Genomic DNA, 18536 nt, shown 5'->3' with positions numbered 1-18536 from the left:
ACCATTGCTTTGGCAAATAAGAAATAATATTATGCCACTATAACAATTCAAAAAACAGTTCAGAAATAAACTTTTCTTTGGACAGAGCAAGGGGAAACAAAATTGCACCACCAACCTGGAGAAGAATCAGGAAAGACACAGGACTCTTAGAATCTGGATCACGACAAAGAGAACAAATAACTGGGGCTGGATCTCCTGAGACATGATTATCATCAGGGACAATTACTTCGTGTTTGGATTTTGAATCATCCAACAAATCAATTGCAGTTGAGTTGTGGTTTGCCATAAAGTTCGACTGCGCAGCTCTCATTTTCTCCTGCAAGCCGAACTCAGGTGAGCCAACAACACAATAAATTAACCAAAGCACTCAAACACCTCATGAAAAAGAAATAAAAAGAGAAAGACCTATGAGTCATAACCAGCATATGAACCATCATGGTGTTAAATATAAGAATTATTTGTTAACATCTGCATAATCCTCAATATCTTTTTTGGGTACAAGGAAAACCCCAACCCAACTCACGGGATTCAATCCCGGGTCACTGCTACAACTAGCACGTGATCTTACCAAATGAACGGGCTGGAACCTTCCACATCTACCTTGTACCACAATCAAGATTGAAAACAAAAACCAGTATTCACGATTGAATGCCTATTTTGGGGTGAAGTAAAATTGTATGCCATCATTGAAGTTTGACATAACATGTGAGCATTCCAAGAATGACCCTTTATGGTAAACTAACCTAAAGTGCAAATGAAATTTCATTGTACAGAACTCATTATTCTAAAACTGAAGAACACAAATTCGCTGCTCTCCAAGCAAAAAAAAATTGTAGAAAATTAACTAGAAAGTAAAAATAATACACGTGACTCACCAATATGGCAGCCTGACGCTCTCGAGCTTTTGCCTTCCGCACCTCAGCCTCAGAAGCTGATCTTAAGACACGAGAATCAACATCCAGAATGGATTGAACCAAATGAGACACCACTTCAGGTGCAATTCTTTGCAATTCAGTCATACAGCCAGAATCAAGCTCAGCAAACTTTTTCAATAAACCTTCAATCAAAGAGGAAAGGTTGCAATTTCCCACTTCTATGAAGCTGTCTAGACTTTCTTTATGATGCATCTTCATCAAAGAAACAAGCAGTGACAGCATGCTTTGATGCCTCCACTCATTCATTCCTGCAGTTGCTCCAACATCTATCTCCTCACGAGCAAAAGCTAGCGCCACCATCAAATCTTCCACAGGGAATGAAGTACTCATGCTTGAGTTGTCACCAGATTGTTTCTGCAAGTAGCATATGTCTAGTGCCAATGAAAGTAAGTGCAGTGCTGTAACAATTACTCCATCAGGTGCACGTGATGCAGAAGTTTTATCTGTGACAACTGCATAGAATAGAACTGCACGGACAATTTGTAGGACAGTCTTGGAAGTTGCGATTCTGGCAATTCCTTGTAGAGAATAAAAAAGTTTTGTCCACCGTGGCAACTGATTAGTCAAAGCGGAAACCTTACAGAAACGCAGGTATCTTTCTTCTGAAATTTGCAAATCCCTTGAGTTCCAGCGAGGGTGATACAAATCTAATTCTTTCCAATATGTCTTCTGCAGTGAATATTTCCCCTGAAATGAAGAGAAATATCAGGACGTCTGATCTGACAACATACCAGCCAACTAATAGATATTTAAGACCAAAAACCAAACCTGCTTCATGCCAGATGGATTGGAATACACCGCCACAACATCCAAAATCTTTTGCATCTGATCACTCTTAGAAAGATCAGGAGGGAGAGATTTCACCACCTGGCTATGAGTAGCATCTCCAATGGCAAGCTTATAAACCAACTCTCTTTGCAAGCTCTCAGCGGTGGAAAACCCACAAAAACGCCGTTCTTTGACTATCTGTATGATAAGGGTAAGCATTTCCTGCACCAAAACTGGTTCATACCTGAAAGACAAAGTTCATTAACAAAACACTCATTGTCAGCAAATGGATACTCCAAATGAAATAGTATTCTATAATTTTCTTTAAAACTAATCCACAAAGTAACTCCAAAATTAACATGGATTTGAAGCAACATAAATGTGACAAGGTACAAAACAAGAAGATAGCTACTACAGACCAAATTAAACAGAGTAATAATAAAATACAATGGAGTTCTTCAACAGATTGCAACAACAAAGAACTTCCAAGAGGAATCTTTACCCTCACAATATCATAGTACAAAAATTAAAAAAGACAAAAAAGGCACAAGAGAAGCTTACTACTTCAAAAAGGCATGTTCTGGAAGAGGTATAAAAGAGTACCCAGCCACTGGACATATGCAAAATATACTCACATGTCAGTCATATCACCACAGTCCAAAGTTGTTAATGTTAAGAAAACAACTCCCAGGAGTAGCGTTTTGCAGAAGAAAACGAAAAATAGAGAAGACACACAACGCACAACACCAAAGATTTACGTGGTTCACCCCCAAAATGGAAGCTACGTCCACGGCTGAGCAACAGAACAGATTTCACTATCTTTGAATGTTACAACGCCTCTCATACAGCCCTCCCAGAGAAAAGAACATTATATAGAGAAGCCCTAACCCAAAAAGTACAGAATTGCCCCTAGAGCCCAGAACTGACCAACTAGTCAGGGTCGGACCAAAACATAACATATGTCTCAAAACATATCAATTCGAAGGTCTCGACGAGCTCTACACAACACACCGCCTTTGGCCTTTAGTGGTGATGTATCCGCTTTTTAGGCCATCCGAAATCATTTCAAGGCCGAAATGGCTCTCCGAAGATCCTCTACCATTCTCTGGACCGAAATCAAGCTTCACCAATAACAATCTCCCACTTGAAGACTGATAACAACACTTCAAAGAAAAAACAGAATTTTTAACACCTATTGCTCGAGCAAACATCACCAATCATCATCTATGAAGATCGATCAAAGTTGAGCAAAGTCCCAACTTCTCCCTGTCAACTCCCTTTGTTAACATGTCAGTAGGATTCTTACTGCCAACTATTTTGTCAAGCTTCAGTTGCGCATCCTCCAATACAGATCGAATGAAGTGATACCTCAACTGAATGTGCTTTGTCCTTGAATGAAAGGCTGAGTTCTTCGTGAGATGAATAGCACTCTGACTGTCACTCCATAATATGCTATTCTCTTGCACTCTACCCAACTCCTCCATAAACCTCTGAAGCCAAATCATCTCTTTACTAGCTTCAGTCACTGCAACATACTCTGCCTCTGTGGTTAAAAGAGAAACCACCTTTTGTAGCTTTGAAATCCAACTAACTGCAGTTCCACCTACAGTAAAAACATATCCTGTAGTGCTTCTTCTAGCATCTCTATCTCATCAATGTTCTGAGTCAACAAAACCTGGTACATCAACATTAGTACCACCAAAGCATAAACAGTAGTTGGATGTACTTCTTAGATACCTAAGTATCCATTGAACTACTTTGCAATGCTCCTTTCCTGGATTCTACAGGAACCTACTAACAACTCCCACTGCATGTGTAATATCAGGTCTTGTGCTCACCATCGCATACATCAAACTCCCAACTGTGGAAGGACACAAATCCTTTCAAAGCTTGAAATGAGCTGCCAATGGAGTGGTCACCGGCTTCGCCTTGTCCATGTTGAATCTCTTCAACACCTTCTCCACATATCCTTCTTGGGATAGCCACAGCTTCTTCTCTTTTCTGTCTCTTCTTATTTGCATGCCAAGGATTTGCTTTGCTTCACCCAAATCCTTCATGTCAAAAACTTTGGACAGATTTTTCTGGAGGTCTCTTATTCTCTGCATATTAGATCCTGCAACCAACATATCATCTGCATACAATGCAAGAATAATAAAGTCTCCATTTTCAAACTTTTAAAAATAAACACAATGGTCAAATTGACATCTTGCAAATTTTCTGTCCTGCATAAACTTGTCAAATTTTAAGTACCATTGTCTTGGGACTTGCTTGCGACCATATAAACTCTTGTTCAGTTTACAAACCAACTTCTCCTTTCCCTTTACTTCAAATCCTTCAGGTTGTTGCATGTAAATCTCTTCATCCAAGTCACTATGGAGAAATGCAGTTTTAACATCTAATTGCTCTAGATGTAAATCCTCTACAGCTACAATACTCAACATAATACAGATTGAAGACATCTTAACAACAGGAAAAAAAAATTCTTGAAAATCTATACCTTTCTTCTGTGCAAACACTTTTACTTCAAGCCTTGCCTTGTACCTCTTTGTTCCTCTAGCTTCACTTTTCATTATGTATACCCATTTGTTATGCAATGCCTTCTTTCCAGCTGGCAACTTCACCAGATTCCAAGTCTTGTTTTTCTTTAATGAGTCCAGATCTTCATTCATAGCTTGCTCCCACTTGACCTTGGACTTATCCTGCATTGCTTCATGAAAACATTCTGGGTCACTAGAATCAGTATACAAAATAAAGTTTAAATAAGGGGAATATCTCCTGGGGGAGTCTAATTGTCCTTACAGATCTTCTAAGAACAGGAGTTTCGGGTTCCTGCTCTTGAAGACCATCATGATCATCATGATCATCATCACCACCATTTCCACTCCTAGTATCAACATCTGAATTTTCAGCTTCATTTTCTTCAATTTCCGGAATTCCTTGCACATTTGGTATAGTCCCACTTTCAATTTCATCCAGTTCCAAAAACTCTGTTTCATCCTTTCCCTTCTGTTGATGCCTATCTTCATACATGTAATTTTCATTGAATATTACATCTCTACACCTGATAATTTTGTTATGTTCATAATCCCATAAACGATAACCAAATTCATTTCCACCATATCCAATGAAAGCATACTTGACAGATTTAGAATCTAATTTCTGCCTATTTTCTTTATCAACAAGAGCATAAGCAATGCAACCAAAAGTTTTCAAAAAAGAATAATTCACCTGTTTTTCAGTCCAAGCCTCCTCTGGAATCCCTCCATCCAATGCACTAGATGGGCTTCTATTAAGAACACTGTTGTGTCAACAGTTGCTGCCCCAAACTGTAGTGGCATTCCCAAATTGATCCTCATACTCCTTGCACGTTCCAAGATTGTTCTATTCATTCTTTCTGCAACACCATTTTCTTGTAATGTTCTTGGAACTGTTTCCAATCTTCTGATTCCATTAAGAGCACAAAATTCTTTGAATCCTCCTTCACAGTGTTCTCCACCATTGTCACTCACACTTAACTTTGTTCCCTAATTTTGATTCTGCAAGAGCTTTCCACTTCTTGAAAATATCAAAAACATCAGATTTATTTTATAGCATAAATCCATATTTTTCTGGTTGCATCATCTATAAACGAAACAAAGTAAAATTTACCACCAAAAGACTTCACCTGAGCTGGTCCCCAAACGTCTGAGTGAACAAACTCCAACCTCTCCACTTTTCTTTCTTTTCCTCCTTAGTGGAAACTAACTCTCTTTTGTTTCCCGTACACCTAGTCTTCACAGAACTCAAAGTCAATATCCTTCAGATCAGGTAATAGGTTTCTTGAGTTAAAGCTTCTTCATACCTGTCTCACTCAAGTGTCCAAGTCTATGATGCCAGAGTATGGTACACTCATCTGTAGAAGCTACTGAAACAGTGTAGTCATTAGTACCAGTAAACATATACAAAGTACTATGCAAATTACCCTTGGCCAATATCAGAGACCCTCTTGTAATTTTCCATTGGCCATTACCAAAACCAACATTGTACCCTTGACTGTCCAACTTGCTTGTCGGGATGAGGTTCTTCTTCAAATCAGGGACATGTCGTGCCACTCTCAATTTCAAGTGTCCGCCATTTGACAATTTTAGTGAAATTGTCCATTTTCCTGCAATCTTACACACTTGTCCATTTCCCACAGTTACAAGTCCAAAATCACCATGAAAATATCATGAAAATAATGCTTATGTGAAGTACAATGAAAGGAATCTCCAGAGTCAATAAACCAAACCTCAGATTTAACTTCTACTGATGCAGATAAACATAAATCACTATATATCTGATCACTTATAGAAACCAAGTTTGCTTCTTCCTCATTCGACTGCTTACCCTTTTCATCCTTATTCTTTCCTTTCCAGCAATCCTTTTTCATGTGACCCATCTTACCGTAGGTCCAGCACTTCCCATATATCTTTCCATTATTTTTCACTTTTTCACTTCCTTTCAATTATGAATTTCCTCTGGATTGGGACTTTCTCCCACTCGAGCCACTTCCTTTTTCATGTTGTCTGCCCCTTGTTTCAACTGACAGTGCAGTAATAGATGAGGTCGCCTCCGAGCTCTTTCTCATCTCATCACTCAGTATGCAACTGACAACATCATTAAAAACTAAATTTCCAGTGATAATATTACTCACTGCCATAACCAAATTGTTTCAACTTTCTGCCAGAGAACACAAGAACAGACTGAACAATAAAGCCCTAAGCTCATCATCAAAATTAACATCAACAGATTGCAATTGACTAGTGACCATATTAAACTCATTCAAATGGTTAACAACAGATCCAGAATCAGACATAGTCATATTAAACAATTTCTTCATAAGAAATACTTTGTTAGAAGCAGAAGGTTTTCATATAACTTAGCTAGGGCGGACATCACTCCAACAGTAGTTGTCTCCTTTGTAATATTGAAGGCCATCTCCGACGTGAGCGACAACCTCACCGTAGCCAATGCTTTCCGATCAAGAATCTTCCAATCTTCCTCCTTCATCTCCTCTGGTTTCTTCCCTTCCTATGGTTGATACAAATCCTTCTGAAAAAGGAGGTCCTCCATCTGCATTTACCACCACTGAAAGTTCTGACCGTTGAACTTCTCAATCCTCGCCTTTCAATCTTCTGCCATCGCTCCCACTCAAGCCAACCACAAAAAACCTTTGATCTGCTTTTTGAACCGAAGCTCTGATACCAGTTGTTAAGAAAACAACGCCAAGGAGTGGCAATTTGCAAAAGAAAACGAAAAATAGAGAAGACACACAACGCGCAACACCAAAGATTTACGTGGTTCACCCCCAAAATGAAAGCTTCGTCCACGGCCGAGCAACAGAACAGATTTCACCATCTTTGAATGTTACAAAACCTCTCATACAGCCCTCCTAGAGAAAAGAACATTATATAGAGAAGCCCTACCCCAAAAAGTACAGAATTGCCCCTAAAGCCCAGAACTTACCAACTAGTCAAGGACGGACCAAAACATAACATATGTCTCAAAACATATCGTTTCGAAGGTCTCGACGACCTCTACACAACTCGCCTCTGGCGGTGATGTATCCGCTTTTTAGGCCATTCGAGATTGTTTCGAGGCCGAAATGGCCCTCCGAAGATCCTCAACCACTCTCTGGACCGAAATTAGGCTTCACCAATAACAGTTAAGGCACCAGCTTGCCTTGCCTTAGTGCCTAGACAGGCACCTAGTTGAACAAGGTGTGCCATGCCAAAGAGGGAGTGTTAGATGTAACATACTAGATTCTTTTAATCCTTAGTTACGTTCTAATTCTCAGGGAGAACTTCAATGTAAAATAGGGAGTTTGTTTCTTTTACTTGGGCTCTCTTTGGTATCAATTTTATTATTTTTTTTCTGACACAAAAATGTTTTTACAAGTGTTCGGTATCATTTATCGACCCAATTTCTATTTAAAATAAATCAGAACAATAGAAAAATTATAAATTCATAATAGAGTCAAGACCCATTTATCTATTAGAAACACAGCCATTATAATATATTATACTACATTATATTATTTATAACATATACTATATAATATAATATAAGAAGGAATGTTATATAATAATATATTATATATTATAATATATAATATAATGAATAATATAATGCATACTATATTATAATACTTATATAACATTATTACTTCTTATATTATATCTTATATATTATAATAATAATATATAAGATATAATATAATGAATAATACAATACATACTATATTATATAATATTATGGGTGTGTCTATTTGTAACCAGGGTTACAAACACAAGTTTTAACCGGACAATTTTTACTCTTATGAGTCAATGTCGGGGGTTAAAATTGTTAAATCGCTGCCTTCTCCCTTGTCAATTCTGTTGCTCGGAACAGTATGGCGAGCCTGTTCAATAAAGGCAGGGAGATTGTAAATGGCATGGGTGTGCAGAGGATGGGAGTTGGTCGGGAGGAGGTGCAGGCTGTGATACTGTAGCCATGATTAAGTAACGTAGAATTGCTGGTTCCATAATCTTTGTTCCAAGGCTGCAACTTGGGATTGTAGACAGCGTCCTTCATCACAATGTTCACAGGGGACTGAAGCTTTCCGTTGGATCATGCGCTGAATTGTGGACTCAAGCTGCCCCACTTGTCCGGACCCATTGCTCCACTGTAACAAAACTTCAGAACCTCAAGTTCTGTTGCAGAAGAAGCCCATGATTGATTAAATCAATTTCATCTTCTTCACATCCTAACTTGTAAGAATAAACAGACTCAGAAAAAGAAGAAGAAAGAGGAAAAGATGATGAATGAAGTCCTACTTACGCTGAGTTAAAGGGGCAGCGAGCAGTAATGCAATCCTGACGACAAAAACAACGGCGACACGAATCTCCATTTCTGGCTAATCGATTGTTGGAGGAAAAAAAATTTGTTTCCTTCTCTCTCCTCCCCTGTATCTATCTATCTGTCTACCTGTCAAGATGAGGGTTAGAGAGAAGGGAGTTTCGTAAAAGTTGATTTATACCTACTTTATTATATTGAATGTCCAGTTTCTCAAAGTTTGTAGCCACTGAGGTAGCACGGGAGGGGGTGAAGACTATGGATGGAGGGCGGGAGAATATGAGAGCATTGGGGTGAGAAACATAATGGACGGGTAAAATTTCAAGACAACCCCTAACTTAAAAAGATGAGAAATATAATGAAGGGTAAAAAAAGAAAAGAAGTATGGTTACAACAATCAAGAGCAACCATAGCAGAGCTGAGAGCAACAGGGCAGCAGACTGGCTGGCCAACCTCTCTTGTGATACACAGGCGTCTGCCAGGTTTCAACCTGGGAGCATGCCTATGGGACCCCTGCAAAGCATCCTTCAGGAGGACAAAGCAGGATTGCCTATGCTTAGAAACTAGTTTCTTGAGCTTTCTTGTCTTGTAAAGGTTGGTTAGGCTTTTTAGAGAGGAGTGTCTTCTTAGAGGCGTGGGTTGGGGTAAGTTGGAATGTCCCCCCCTGTATTCTTTATTATTTTTCTGGATTCTAATAAAAGCTTAGGGGCCAACCCGGGTCCCAGGTAATATTCGAGTTAAAAAAAAAACAAAACAATCAATAGTAACCATCTTGGTTACGGACAACTTTCCCCTAATATATTATATTATATAGAATATAATATCAAAAGGAATGTTTTTAGTATACATATTATATTATAAATTATGAATAATATAATACAGTTGGAGATGAGAAACCCTAACTTTGACCTAAACCCTTATTCTAAACAAAAAAGGGAATGGGAAAAGAGGGGTGGGAAATGAGATGAGAAATGAAAAATGGAAAATGAAAGGTGGAAAATAAAAAGGAAAAGCAAAGATGAAAGTAAGAGGAAAGAGGCACAGCCCAACAAGTCAGGAGAATCTCAGCTAAATGGGATCTACTACATGGATCTTTGCCCTCCAATAGGCTCTATCTGATGTCATACTTAGTACAAGACCTAGACTATGCATGTTCTTCCTCACAACTTCTCCTATGGTCATTTTAGGCCTGCCCCTAGTTCTTTTAGCTCCTTCAATTGGAATCATATCACTCCTCCGTACTGGGGCATCTCTAGGCCTCCATTGAACATGACCATGACACCTCAAACGACTCTCTCAGAACAACTCCCAAGTCAGCTCTAATACATTCATTCCTTACATTATCCTTCCTAGTTTTTCCACACACCCATCTTAACATCCTCATCTCTACTACACATAGCTTCTCGATATGATACTTCAACAGTCCTATAGAACTTTCCTTTAAGCTTTAAAGGAATACGTCGGTAACACAGCACTCCGGATGCACCTCTCCACTTCAACCATCCCACTTGAATTCTTTGTGAAACATCAACCTATATGCCACCTTCTTTATTTATGATTGAACCGGTTAAATCCAAATATCTAAATAGTCACTTTATGGTATCTCTCTTTCCTCAATTCGCACCATGTCAGTATCCATCATAGTATGACTAAAATTACACATCATATACTCCATCTTTTTTCAACTAATCTTAAGACCTCTTGTTTCCAAGGTTGATCTCCATGGCCAACTTAGCGTTAAATCCCTGCTTTTGTCTCATCCACCAAAACGATCGGCGAAGAGCATACACCACGAGACCTCGTTCTGAATGCTCTTCGTTAGGTCATCCATGATGAGCACAAAAAGATAAGAGCTTAAGGCTGATCTCTGATATAACCCGATCGTAATTGGGAATTCATTCCCCTGACCTCCCACAGATCTCACACTAGTCTCCACACCCTCATACATATCTTTAATTACCTCCACAAATTTACTCGATACCCCTCTCTTCACCAGAACATGCCAGATTAAATCTCAAGTGACTCGGTCATAGGCTTTTTCCATATCAATAAAGACCATATGGAGATCCTTCTTGCTATCCCTTTATCTTTCCATGAGCCTCTTCAATAAGTAGATAGCTTATGCCATGGATCTACCTGACATAAAGCCAAATTAGTTCATCGAGATATGAGTCTCTCTTCTCAAATGGGCTTCAATAACCTTCGCCCAAAGTTTCAGAGTGTGACTCATTAGCTTTATGCATGTATAGTTATTGCAGCTTTGGATATCACCTTTATTTTTGGAGATCGGGACTACAATGCTCCTGCTCTATTCATCTGGCAACTTCCTTGGTGTTCATAATCCTATTAAACAGATTGGTTAACCAATATACCCCACAACCTCCTAGGGTTTTCCACACTTCTATTGGAATCTCATCTAGGCCTAGTGTCTTGCCTGTTTTCATCTTTTTTTAAGTCTTCTTTAACTTCCGCCACACTAACCTTTCGTACATATCCATGACATGTGGTGTCTTGTAGAGTAATGTAATAGAGATCCTCATTTTTCTTCGCCCTAGCCATCCCCACAATCTTCCTAGCTTCATTTCTAGCATCATTATACCTCTTTTTATACTTTGTATCTTGAGTTCTTTGCCATGTCGTAAAGCAATCTCTCTTGGTCTTAATAGCTGCTTGGACCTTATCGTTCCACCACTAAGTCTCCCTAAGGGCCTGACGACAACCCTTCGCTTCCCCTAACACATCTTTGGCAACCCGCTTAATACAAGTCATCATCTCCTCCCACATTGCATTGGTGTATCCCTCTAAGTCTCACTTTCCTTGTTTGATCATATCATCAGTAAATGACCTTAGGTACTCCCCTTTTAATCTCTACCACCTTATCTTAGGGTACATAAGTTCCCTCCTCCTCCTACGCTTCTGTGCACTAAGGCACATATCCAGAACCATCAATCTATGTTGGGTGGTTAGGCTCTCTCCAAGGATTATATTATACATAATAAGGGGAGCAAACATGGGTGAAGGGGGAATCCCTTCACCCATCAATTAAAATTATTTACATATAGGTAGTTACCAAACAGTTTCTCATTCTATACTCTATTATGTCTAATGTTTATCAAACTATTTTCATTTTTTTTATCAAAAATGGTTTTCAATAATGATTTTTTTTAAATAGGCCATAAACAAAAACAAAAATGATACCAAAGAGAGCCGTATAAAAGTTAAAAACATGTATGAAATGAAAAAACTATCTTCTTTTGCACATAAATATAAAGGTAATGGCAAAGGTCTCATTAAAAGAGAAGATCGAGTTTGGATGGTCTTCTTCCTTTCTCCTTTATGATGTGAAACAACTGAGACAATTGCCAGAGATAAGTCAGATGATGAGAAAAGGAAGGTACCCATCATCCTTTCTCCTTCACAAAGTGAGGCAACTGAGACAATTGCTGGAGATGAGTCCCAAAATTTCCCCATATTTCTTCACCTTTTCCCCTATTTTTTCTTTCTGGGTGTTTTGAACAACAGGACCCCCTAAGGGCTCAAAACCACTTTATAACAAAGCTCCCCCTATATCAGCCTCTCTGAAATCATTCTAGAGCTCCTTATGCCCTTGACCATTATGCAAGATCTACATAGGCATAGAACCATGATCAAATAAGCTAGTAAATCATAGAATTGCCACTTGGGGCACTAAGTTGATCATTTTTCCATCCCCCCTCCTTCAAATATACCTTAAATAAATAAAACCTCCATTCATCAGAGACGCTGTTCCAATGTACAGACAACTTCAACCTCTATTCATGTTTCCCTTCACATTCAATGCTAGGTAATCAACGTCACCAACCACTACAAAGAACATATTGTGTCCACAAACATGGCAGCTACAGGCCACCACTCATTTTCTTCACATTCTGTATCTGTGATTCTTTACTTTTCTCTTTTCTAATGGGTAACAAATTAATAAAGAAGTCACCAAGAAAGAAGTACAGTTGAAAAGATTAACAACACTGCCAGCCCTCCCACATGCGTTGATGTCAGAACCCCCCGGCCTAACTCATTATCATAGTTGTCATGGCGTCGCCATGGCGCCGCCATGGCGTCCTGGCGTTGGGAGACCACGATATGTTGGCATATCGGCGATATTTGTACATATAAAAGTTAGATTAAAATTTTTTTTTAAACCATTTAATAGCTTAGATGCTTTGCTCCAAATCACATACACTAAAGAAAGACTATTGCTATCAAGCTTCATGAAAAGTTAGCCTATCATTTGATTTTTACTATTGCTTTCAATTATTTGATAGGTTAATCTATATTTTCAATTTTTCATACTTTCATATACACTAATGGATATTAGTTACACTTTCATGAATTAAACCATAGTGGCATAGTATATTAGTAGTAGTGTAGTACACTTTCATGTTGATTTTTGATGTTATAGGACATATATTATAGCATACTAAATGACATTAAAAATACGTAAAATAAAAATTAAACATGGTCGACATGCTCGCCATGGCACGCCATGGCGCGACATGTCGATATATCGACGTGACACCCTTCCACCGACTTGGATCGCCGTGACGCCGTGACAACTATGCTCATTATGGTACTTGACAATCTCTAACCCAAAGGAATGAGGATATTAGAACCAGAGCAACAGAATACACTCTCCAAAAGTATAACCTCCACAGAGAACTGCATCTGACAACAGCTAGAGTGGTGGAAGATCACATGTGGAGGCAAAAGACACTGTAAGATATTCTCAAGCCCTTTGTAGATCCCTTCAGATTACAAGCAAGAAATTGGGATCCGTGGCAGCCTTGATACAACGGCTCCAAATTTCAATTCGACCAGGATTTCGACCCTGATCAAAATGGAAATATACCGTCAAAATCTGCAAAATTAGTTCGAAATTTGGTCCATTTTGCAGGTAAACTCAAACTAGCCATGTCAGTGGAGAAATGATGGAATTTCAACCTGAAACTTCTTGTTGTGCCTATTTAAGCATGTTTACACATCTTTGAATCATAAGAATCGAAGGGAGGGGGGGGGGGGGAAGTCCAAAATGTTAGTTTGACTTCGGGCCATAGGTTGCTAATGTACGCCGTAGCTGCGTAGCCTAATGAATACTCTCCCTTATAACATACAACATTGAATTAAAATAAATAAATAAATAAATAACGAAATACACAATAGGAATTAAGAATCATAAAACTGGAACGCATTACACACTTTCAACCATTTTGAGCAAAAATTCAATTTCACTGAAATTTCGACCAAAACCTTGTGAGAAGTTTGGCCGGAGAAATTTGAACTATGTCTGATGCAGTAAGCATGATCTCCACCATTAGATGTGAATTGATCTACATAAGTGAGCCCTGGATCGTATCGTGCCACTTGAGTGCATTTGAAAATTGTAATAGAATAAGTTTGATACATAGGATAGTATTTAAATTATTTTGACTCTATTGTTCATTATTGGGACCAGTTGTAATGGTCTTTAGGAGACATTTTATTTTAAAATAGTCTAGCATGAGTTTCTTGTGTTGCCCTCTTAGCTACCGTTGGTTAGTTTTCTATATACTACTTAGCTGTCTTGGGTAGCAAGAGTCATACTTTTTTATTTTACTGTTTAGAGTTTTTTATAAATACTGATGATGTAATCTGGCCAATGAATCGAGATGAATGAAAGTATTTTTTTAGTGGTGAAATGTGTGTGATAGCCAAGTGATTATTCCCATTTCCCTCCCCTGTCTAATCAATCTCCTCTCCTTCTCTCTCTGTCTGTCTCCCAAACCCCCCCCTGGCCTCTTGCTTCTCTCACTTGGACAGCCACAATATTATCCCTCCCTCCCCCCCTTTTCTTCCCATTAACCTTACCTCTCTTCCCTTCTATTTCTTCTCCTTTTCCTCTTTTCTTTCCCCATCTTCTATTCTTATTCTCTATCTTTTCCTTCTCTGTTTTATTTCTTATGTATAGTTGCATGGCTTTTGGAATATACATAACCAGCAAGCTTTTGAAGTTCCTTTAGACCTGGGCCTATGCCGCACCGATCAAATCCCTTGATTCATAAATTGAGATCTAGGGTTTGACTGGCCGCATCAGAATCACTCTGGAATTTTTCTATTTTGTTTTCCTCACCTCTTATCCTCATCCTCTTTCCACAACTCCTTTGTACTCATTTTATTATTTTCTTTCCTCTTGTTGCAGCAAGCCTTTTCTTCCCTGTTTCCCCAATCTGAAGAGCAACAATGTCAAGCCACATTTCCACCAATGTCCCATAGAAGTCCGTATCGACTCAGACGTGTCAGTGCTCTATATGGTTAGAAGAAATCGACTCAACTACAATTGTTCAGAGTTAATGCTTTCAGTAAGCTGAGTCAAACCCTAGTATCCATCCTTTACCAAGCTTTATGCAAAATATTAACTGTATGAGAATCTAGAAGACAGAACTTGGCTTGGTGGTAGAAGGCTTGCATTAAATGAATGAAGTCAAATTCTCAAAAGACTATACTTCTTAAAACAACTATACCAAACTCAACTCACGCCCCAATATGACTAGCATTGGAACATACACCTCACGCTAGAATTCACTTCAGTACAGGTCAACGTTGAGCTTTCATCTCTTCAGGCTGTGCTAGGGTAGAACCCCACCATCCCAAGTCTCTCCTCCTACTTGTCAAAGTGTTCTTCCGCATGTTTTCAGTTTTGGGAGTCTGGCAAGGGCTGCTCTCTTTGGTTCTTTTTCCTATATCTCCATATATGCCCATTTGGGCAGATCATTTGAACATTGGCTGTGCCACCTTCAAATTCACCACTGTTCTGTTGCTATATTAGAGGTGGCTCTACTTGAGCAGTATTTGGGTTTTTCATGACTTAATTTGGTTTTCATTTTTATTTATTTTTTATTTTTATTTTTTTGGGTGGGGGTGGAGATGGGAGGAGGTTTCAGAGTTGATGTCAACAATATTTCATTGGGAGTTTTCATCCCTCCTGTCCTTTTTCCTGTAAGTTTATAAATCAGAAAGAAAAAAAAAGCCTATCACAGGAAGTTACAAAGCAGCTAAGAAATTTTGAACACAATAATGTATGGAAAAGAAATCTTGCTTACACATTATATGGACCCCATTACCAGTACAGTCGCAGAGCCCTTCATGATAACAACAATACTGACCTTAAAAGGTGTAAAAAAAAAGGGCGTACCCAGTACAAGAGGCTCCTGCCACAACGGGGTCTGGGAAGGATCATAACGCATACAGCCTTACCCCCGCTTCGCGGAGAGGCTATTTCCAAACTAAAACCCACAACCACTAGGTCGCAATTAAGACAAGGTATGGATACACTTCCAATGCATGTCTACCCTACTTCAAATGTGCACATATGGATGTGTGAATAATATTCAATGACGTAACAAGAAGTTAGCTTGATAAGATGCATACTCATTTGGTCGTTCCAAGTTCAGAGAAAGATAGTTTGATAATCCAAAACATTCTATAATTCTCTTAACATATAGATCCGGTGGAGCTAATGCAGCGCAGCACTGCATCAGAAATAGATCAGGCTCTAGACACTGTTCTGACCTGCACAAAGAACCAACAGAACGGAAATCCATCAAGATCAACAACACCTGATGTACTTTAGGAAGAAATGCATCATAGAAAGCATTACTCACCAACGAACTGAACGATACAACTCGCAACTTAAGATAGCTGCATCCCCATTTTTCCTCCACATGCCAGCACGCACCTGAGCACAAAATACCCTTATCCGTAGGGGATGCTCCATTACAAAGGCAGAAAATCCATTAGGGTGGCAGCCAACAAGAACCTGCCTAGAAAAATCATGACATGGTCTAGATAGCAAAGTAGAACTAGCATCATTCATCTCTGTAGCTAGAGATTCAGCATAACAACTACTTAATGCTTTATATATCAGCATTGAAAGCAACCGATGTAAAGGAATATGAACAGACACATCCTGTGAACTAACATCATAACTTAAATCAGGCCACTCTGGCAAACTCAAAACACGTAAGGCTTCCATATCTGCAGCACAGTCTGGTTGTAGATCAGTTTTATCAGGATCTATAGTGCTACTGGCACATTCAACATCCATTTCACTAGGATCTGTTGTGCTACTGTCCTGCACTAGCATTTGACTCTCCAGATCACTGCTCATTACAAAACCACTACAGGAAGATGATGAACCATGCAGACCATGAAGCTCAGTGTAAGTGGTTGATCTAATTCTGGCTGAGGGTGCACGGTACACCTTTGAGCTATATTTACCCTTTCTAATCTTTGACAATGTTCTCCTCAATAATGAGAAACTACTACCAACACCACTACCAGTATCTGGAGATAAAAAATTGAAGGGAGCTCCAGATGTAACATTCAGTGGCAACCAACTATCAATAGCCCTCAGGCACTCAAATATTAACCAAGACACAGAAGAAGGAACTGAACAATGATGACCAGTATCAACCTTCTCTTCAACATCCTTAGAAATGCATTCCAGTGTAATACTTCTCCCCGTTGTGCTACAAACGGAGCTCTCCTGGGAAAGCCTCCCTACTTTCGCATGCCGCAGATCATCGGTGTCATCAAAATTTTGTTTGTCTTTGTCCACAAGAGCATCATCTTTCATTCCTTCAGCACCACAGACAGGAAATGCCCCTGCCACTAATAGAGAATGAATGCATGCAATATAGTGCCCCAACACAAAAGGCATATGCACATTTTCATTATCTTCTTCAACGTGAAGGCCTGTAACCCTCTTCTGGGTATTCATCCCTTGCACAAAGGCCAAAAGCCTCATCCATGTTCTTGCAATATCTGGTTGCCCACGAGTTATATACTTTGGAACTTCAACATGGCTCATAACGAAGCGTGTATCTTCAACGACACGAACAGTTGTAGCATATAAACTGGCCAATCTACTGACCTGCAGAAGGATTAGTATTGCAATCAGTTGTTTTGCCCTATTATATCAATAACAAAGTGTGAATTAATACAGAAAAAGAATCTTAAATTGTAAAGTGGACAGTGGAAAACAAACACAAAATAACCGAGAAAGACTACATGAAATCTGCTAAAATCAATTATCTTCTTTAATACGTAAAAGAGCAGCACCTCCACTCTGGTTGAAATGTATTTCCCACAACCATAGTAAGTTCAGGATGGGAAAATTTTGGTTCAGGATACATCTGTGCATAATCTGGTAACCATAAAAACCACACTTAAAAACTTGGCATATTCTTAAGTATTTTATATAATTGGTATAAAACAGTGACATATTTTTAACTATTTTATATAATTCATATAAAACAATCTCACATAAAAATATCAAAGATTTAAGAAATACTGAAAACAGAATATTACAGAAGAACTTCATGGATAAGATTATTTGTACAAAAAATATAGCTTACCATAAACATATCAAAAGATTTAAAAATCATAAAAATAAAGTAGACCGTCAAGGATAAAACATCTGATCATAAAACAGGTGATTATTTCAGTATCTTTGAAGATACAAGAGCCACAAGCTACGTATTTTTCAAAGACGCAGTACAACTACTCAACAATAATGTGCAAATTTACCAACTATTTCAAAATAATATATTAGAAACAAGAATAAGAACCCAAGTAGTGGTCCCTGTTTAGGCATGGCTGTGGATACTAGGTTTATTCTAAAATCATGGCTGCTAACATTACCTAAACATGCGACAATTTTACAATTAGACTTCAAAGCCTTCATATTCTCTTTTCCATTTCAACCAATGCAGTTCTTATATTTTATAGGGTTAAATACACGTACCCCCCTAAAATGCACCCAATATTCCTCATACCCCCTAAGGTTCTGACAAGTCCACACACACACCCCTTGAAAATTCCACGTACCACCCTTACGTTCAACATAAAGCCATTTAAGTCCACGCCGTTAATTTCAGGTGTTAAATGCTAACGGATCTGAAATTAAAG

The 18536-nt window shown here is 38.7% G+C and overlaps 1 protein-coding gene and 1 long non-coding RNA gene across 5 annotated transcripts in view; both read right to left on the bottom strand.

Annotated features, from left to right (window-relative positions):
* Positions 1-18536, bottom strand: part of LOC122653056 (E3 ubiquitin-protein ligase PRT6-like) — a 110399-nt gene that overhangs the window by 66594 nt on the left and 25269 nt on the right. For all 4 annotated transcript variants that reach the window (XR_006331695.1, XM_043846988.1, XM_043846986.1 and 1 more), the window contains exons 3-7: positions 16229-17499; positions 15996-16136; positions 1704-1947; positions 876-1622; positions 116-316 (exon numbers count right to left, since the gene is read on the bottom strand). Coding sequence is in view for 3 of the 4 variants with exons in the window: in XM_043846988.1 (XP_043702923.1) it covers positions 116-316; positions 876-1622; positions 1704-1947; positions 15996-16136; positions 16229-17499 (2604 nt within the window). In the remaining variant the exon portion in view is untranslated. The remainder of the gene's footprint in view (positions 1-115; positions 317-875; positions 1623-1703; positions 1948-15995; positions 16137-16228; positions 17500-18536) is intronic.
* Positions 8268-8574, bottom strand: LOC122653057. Its single transcript, XR_006331696.1, has 2 exons — positions 8541-8574; positions 8268-8413 (listed from the first exon to the last, which is right to left on the bottom strand). It is a non-coding gene; the product is annotated as an uncharacterized LOC122653057 (long non-coding RNA).

Source organism: Telopea speciosissima, chromosome 2 (genome assembly GCF_018873765.1).
Source record: "Telopea speciosissima isolate NSW1024214 ecotype Mountain lineage chromosome 2, Tspe_v1, whole genome shotgun sequence".
Taxonomy (NCBI): Eukaryota; Viridiplantae; Streptophyta; class Magnoliopsida; order Proteales; family Proteaceae; genus Telopea; species Telopea speciosissima.
The sequence above is the reverse complement of the archived record's forward strand: the minus strand, read 5'-3'. Positions and strand labels throughout refer to the sequence as shown.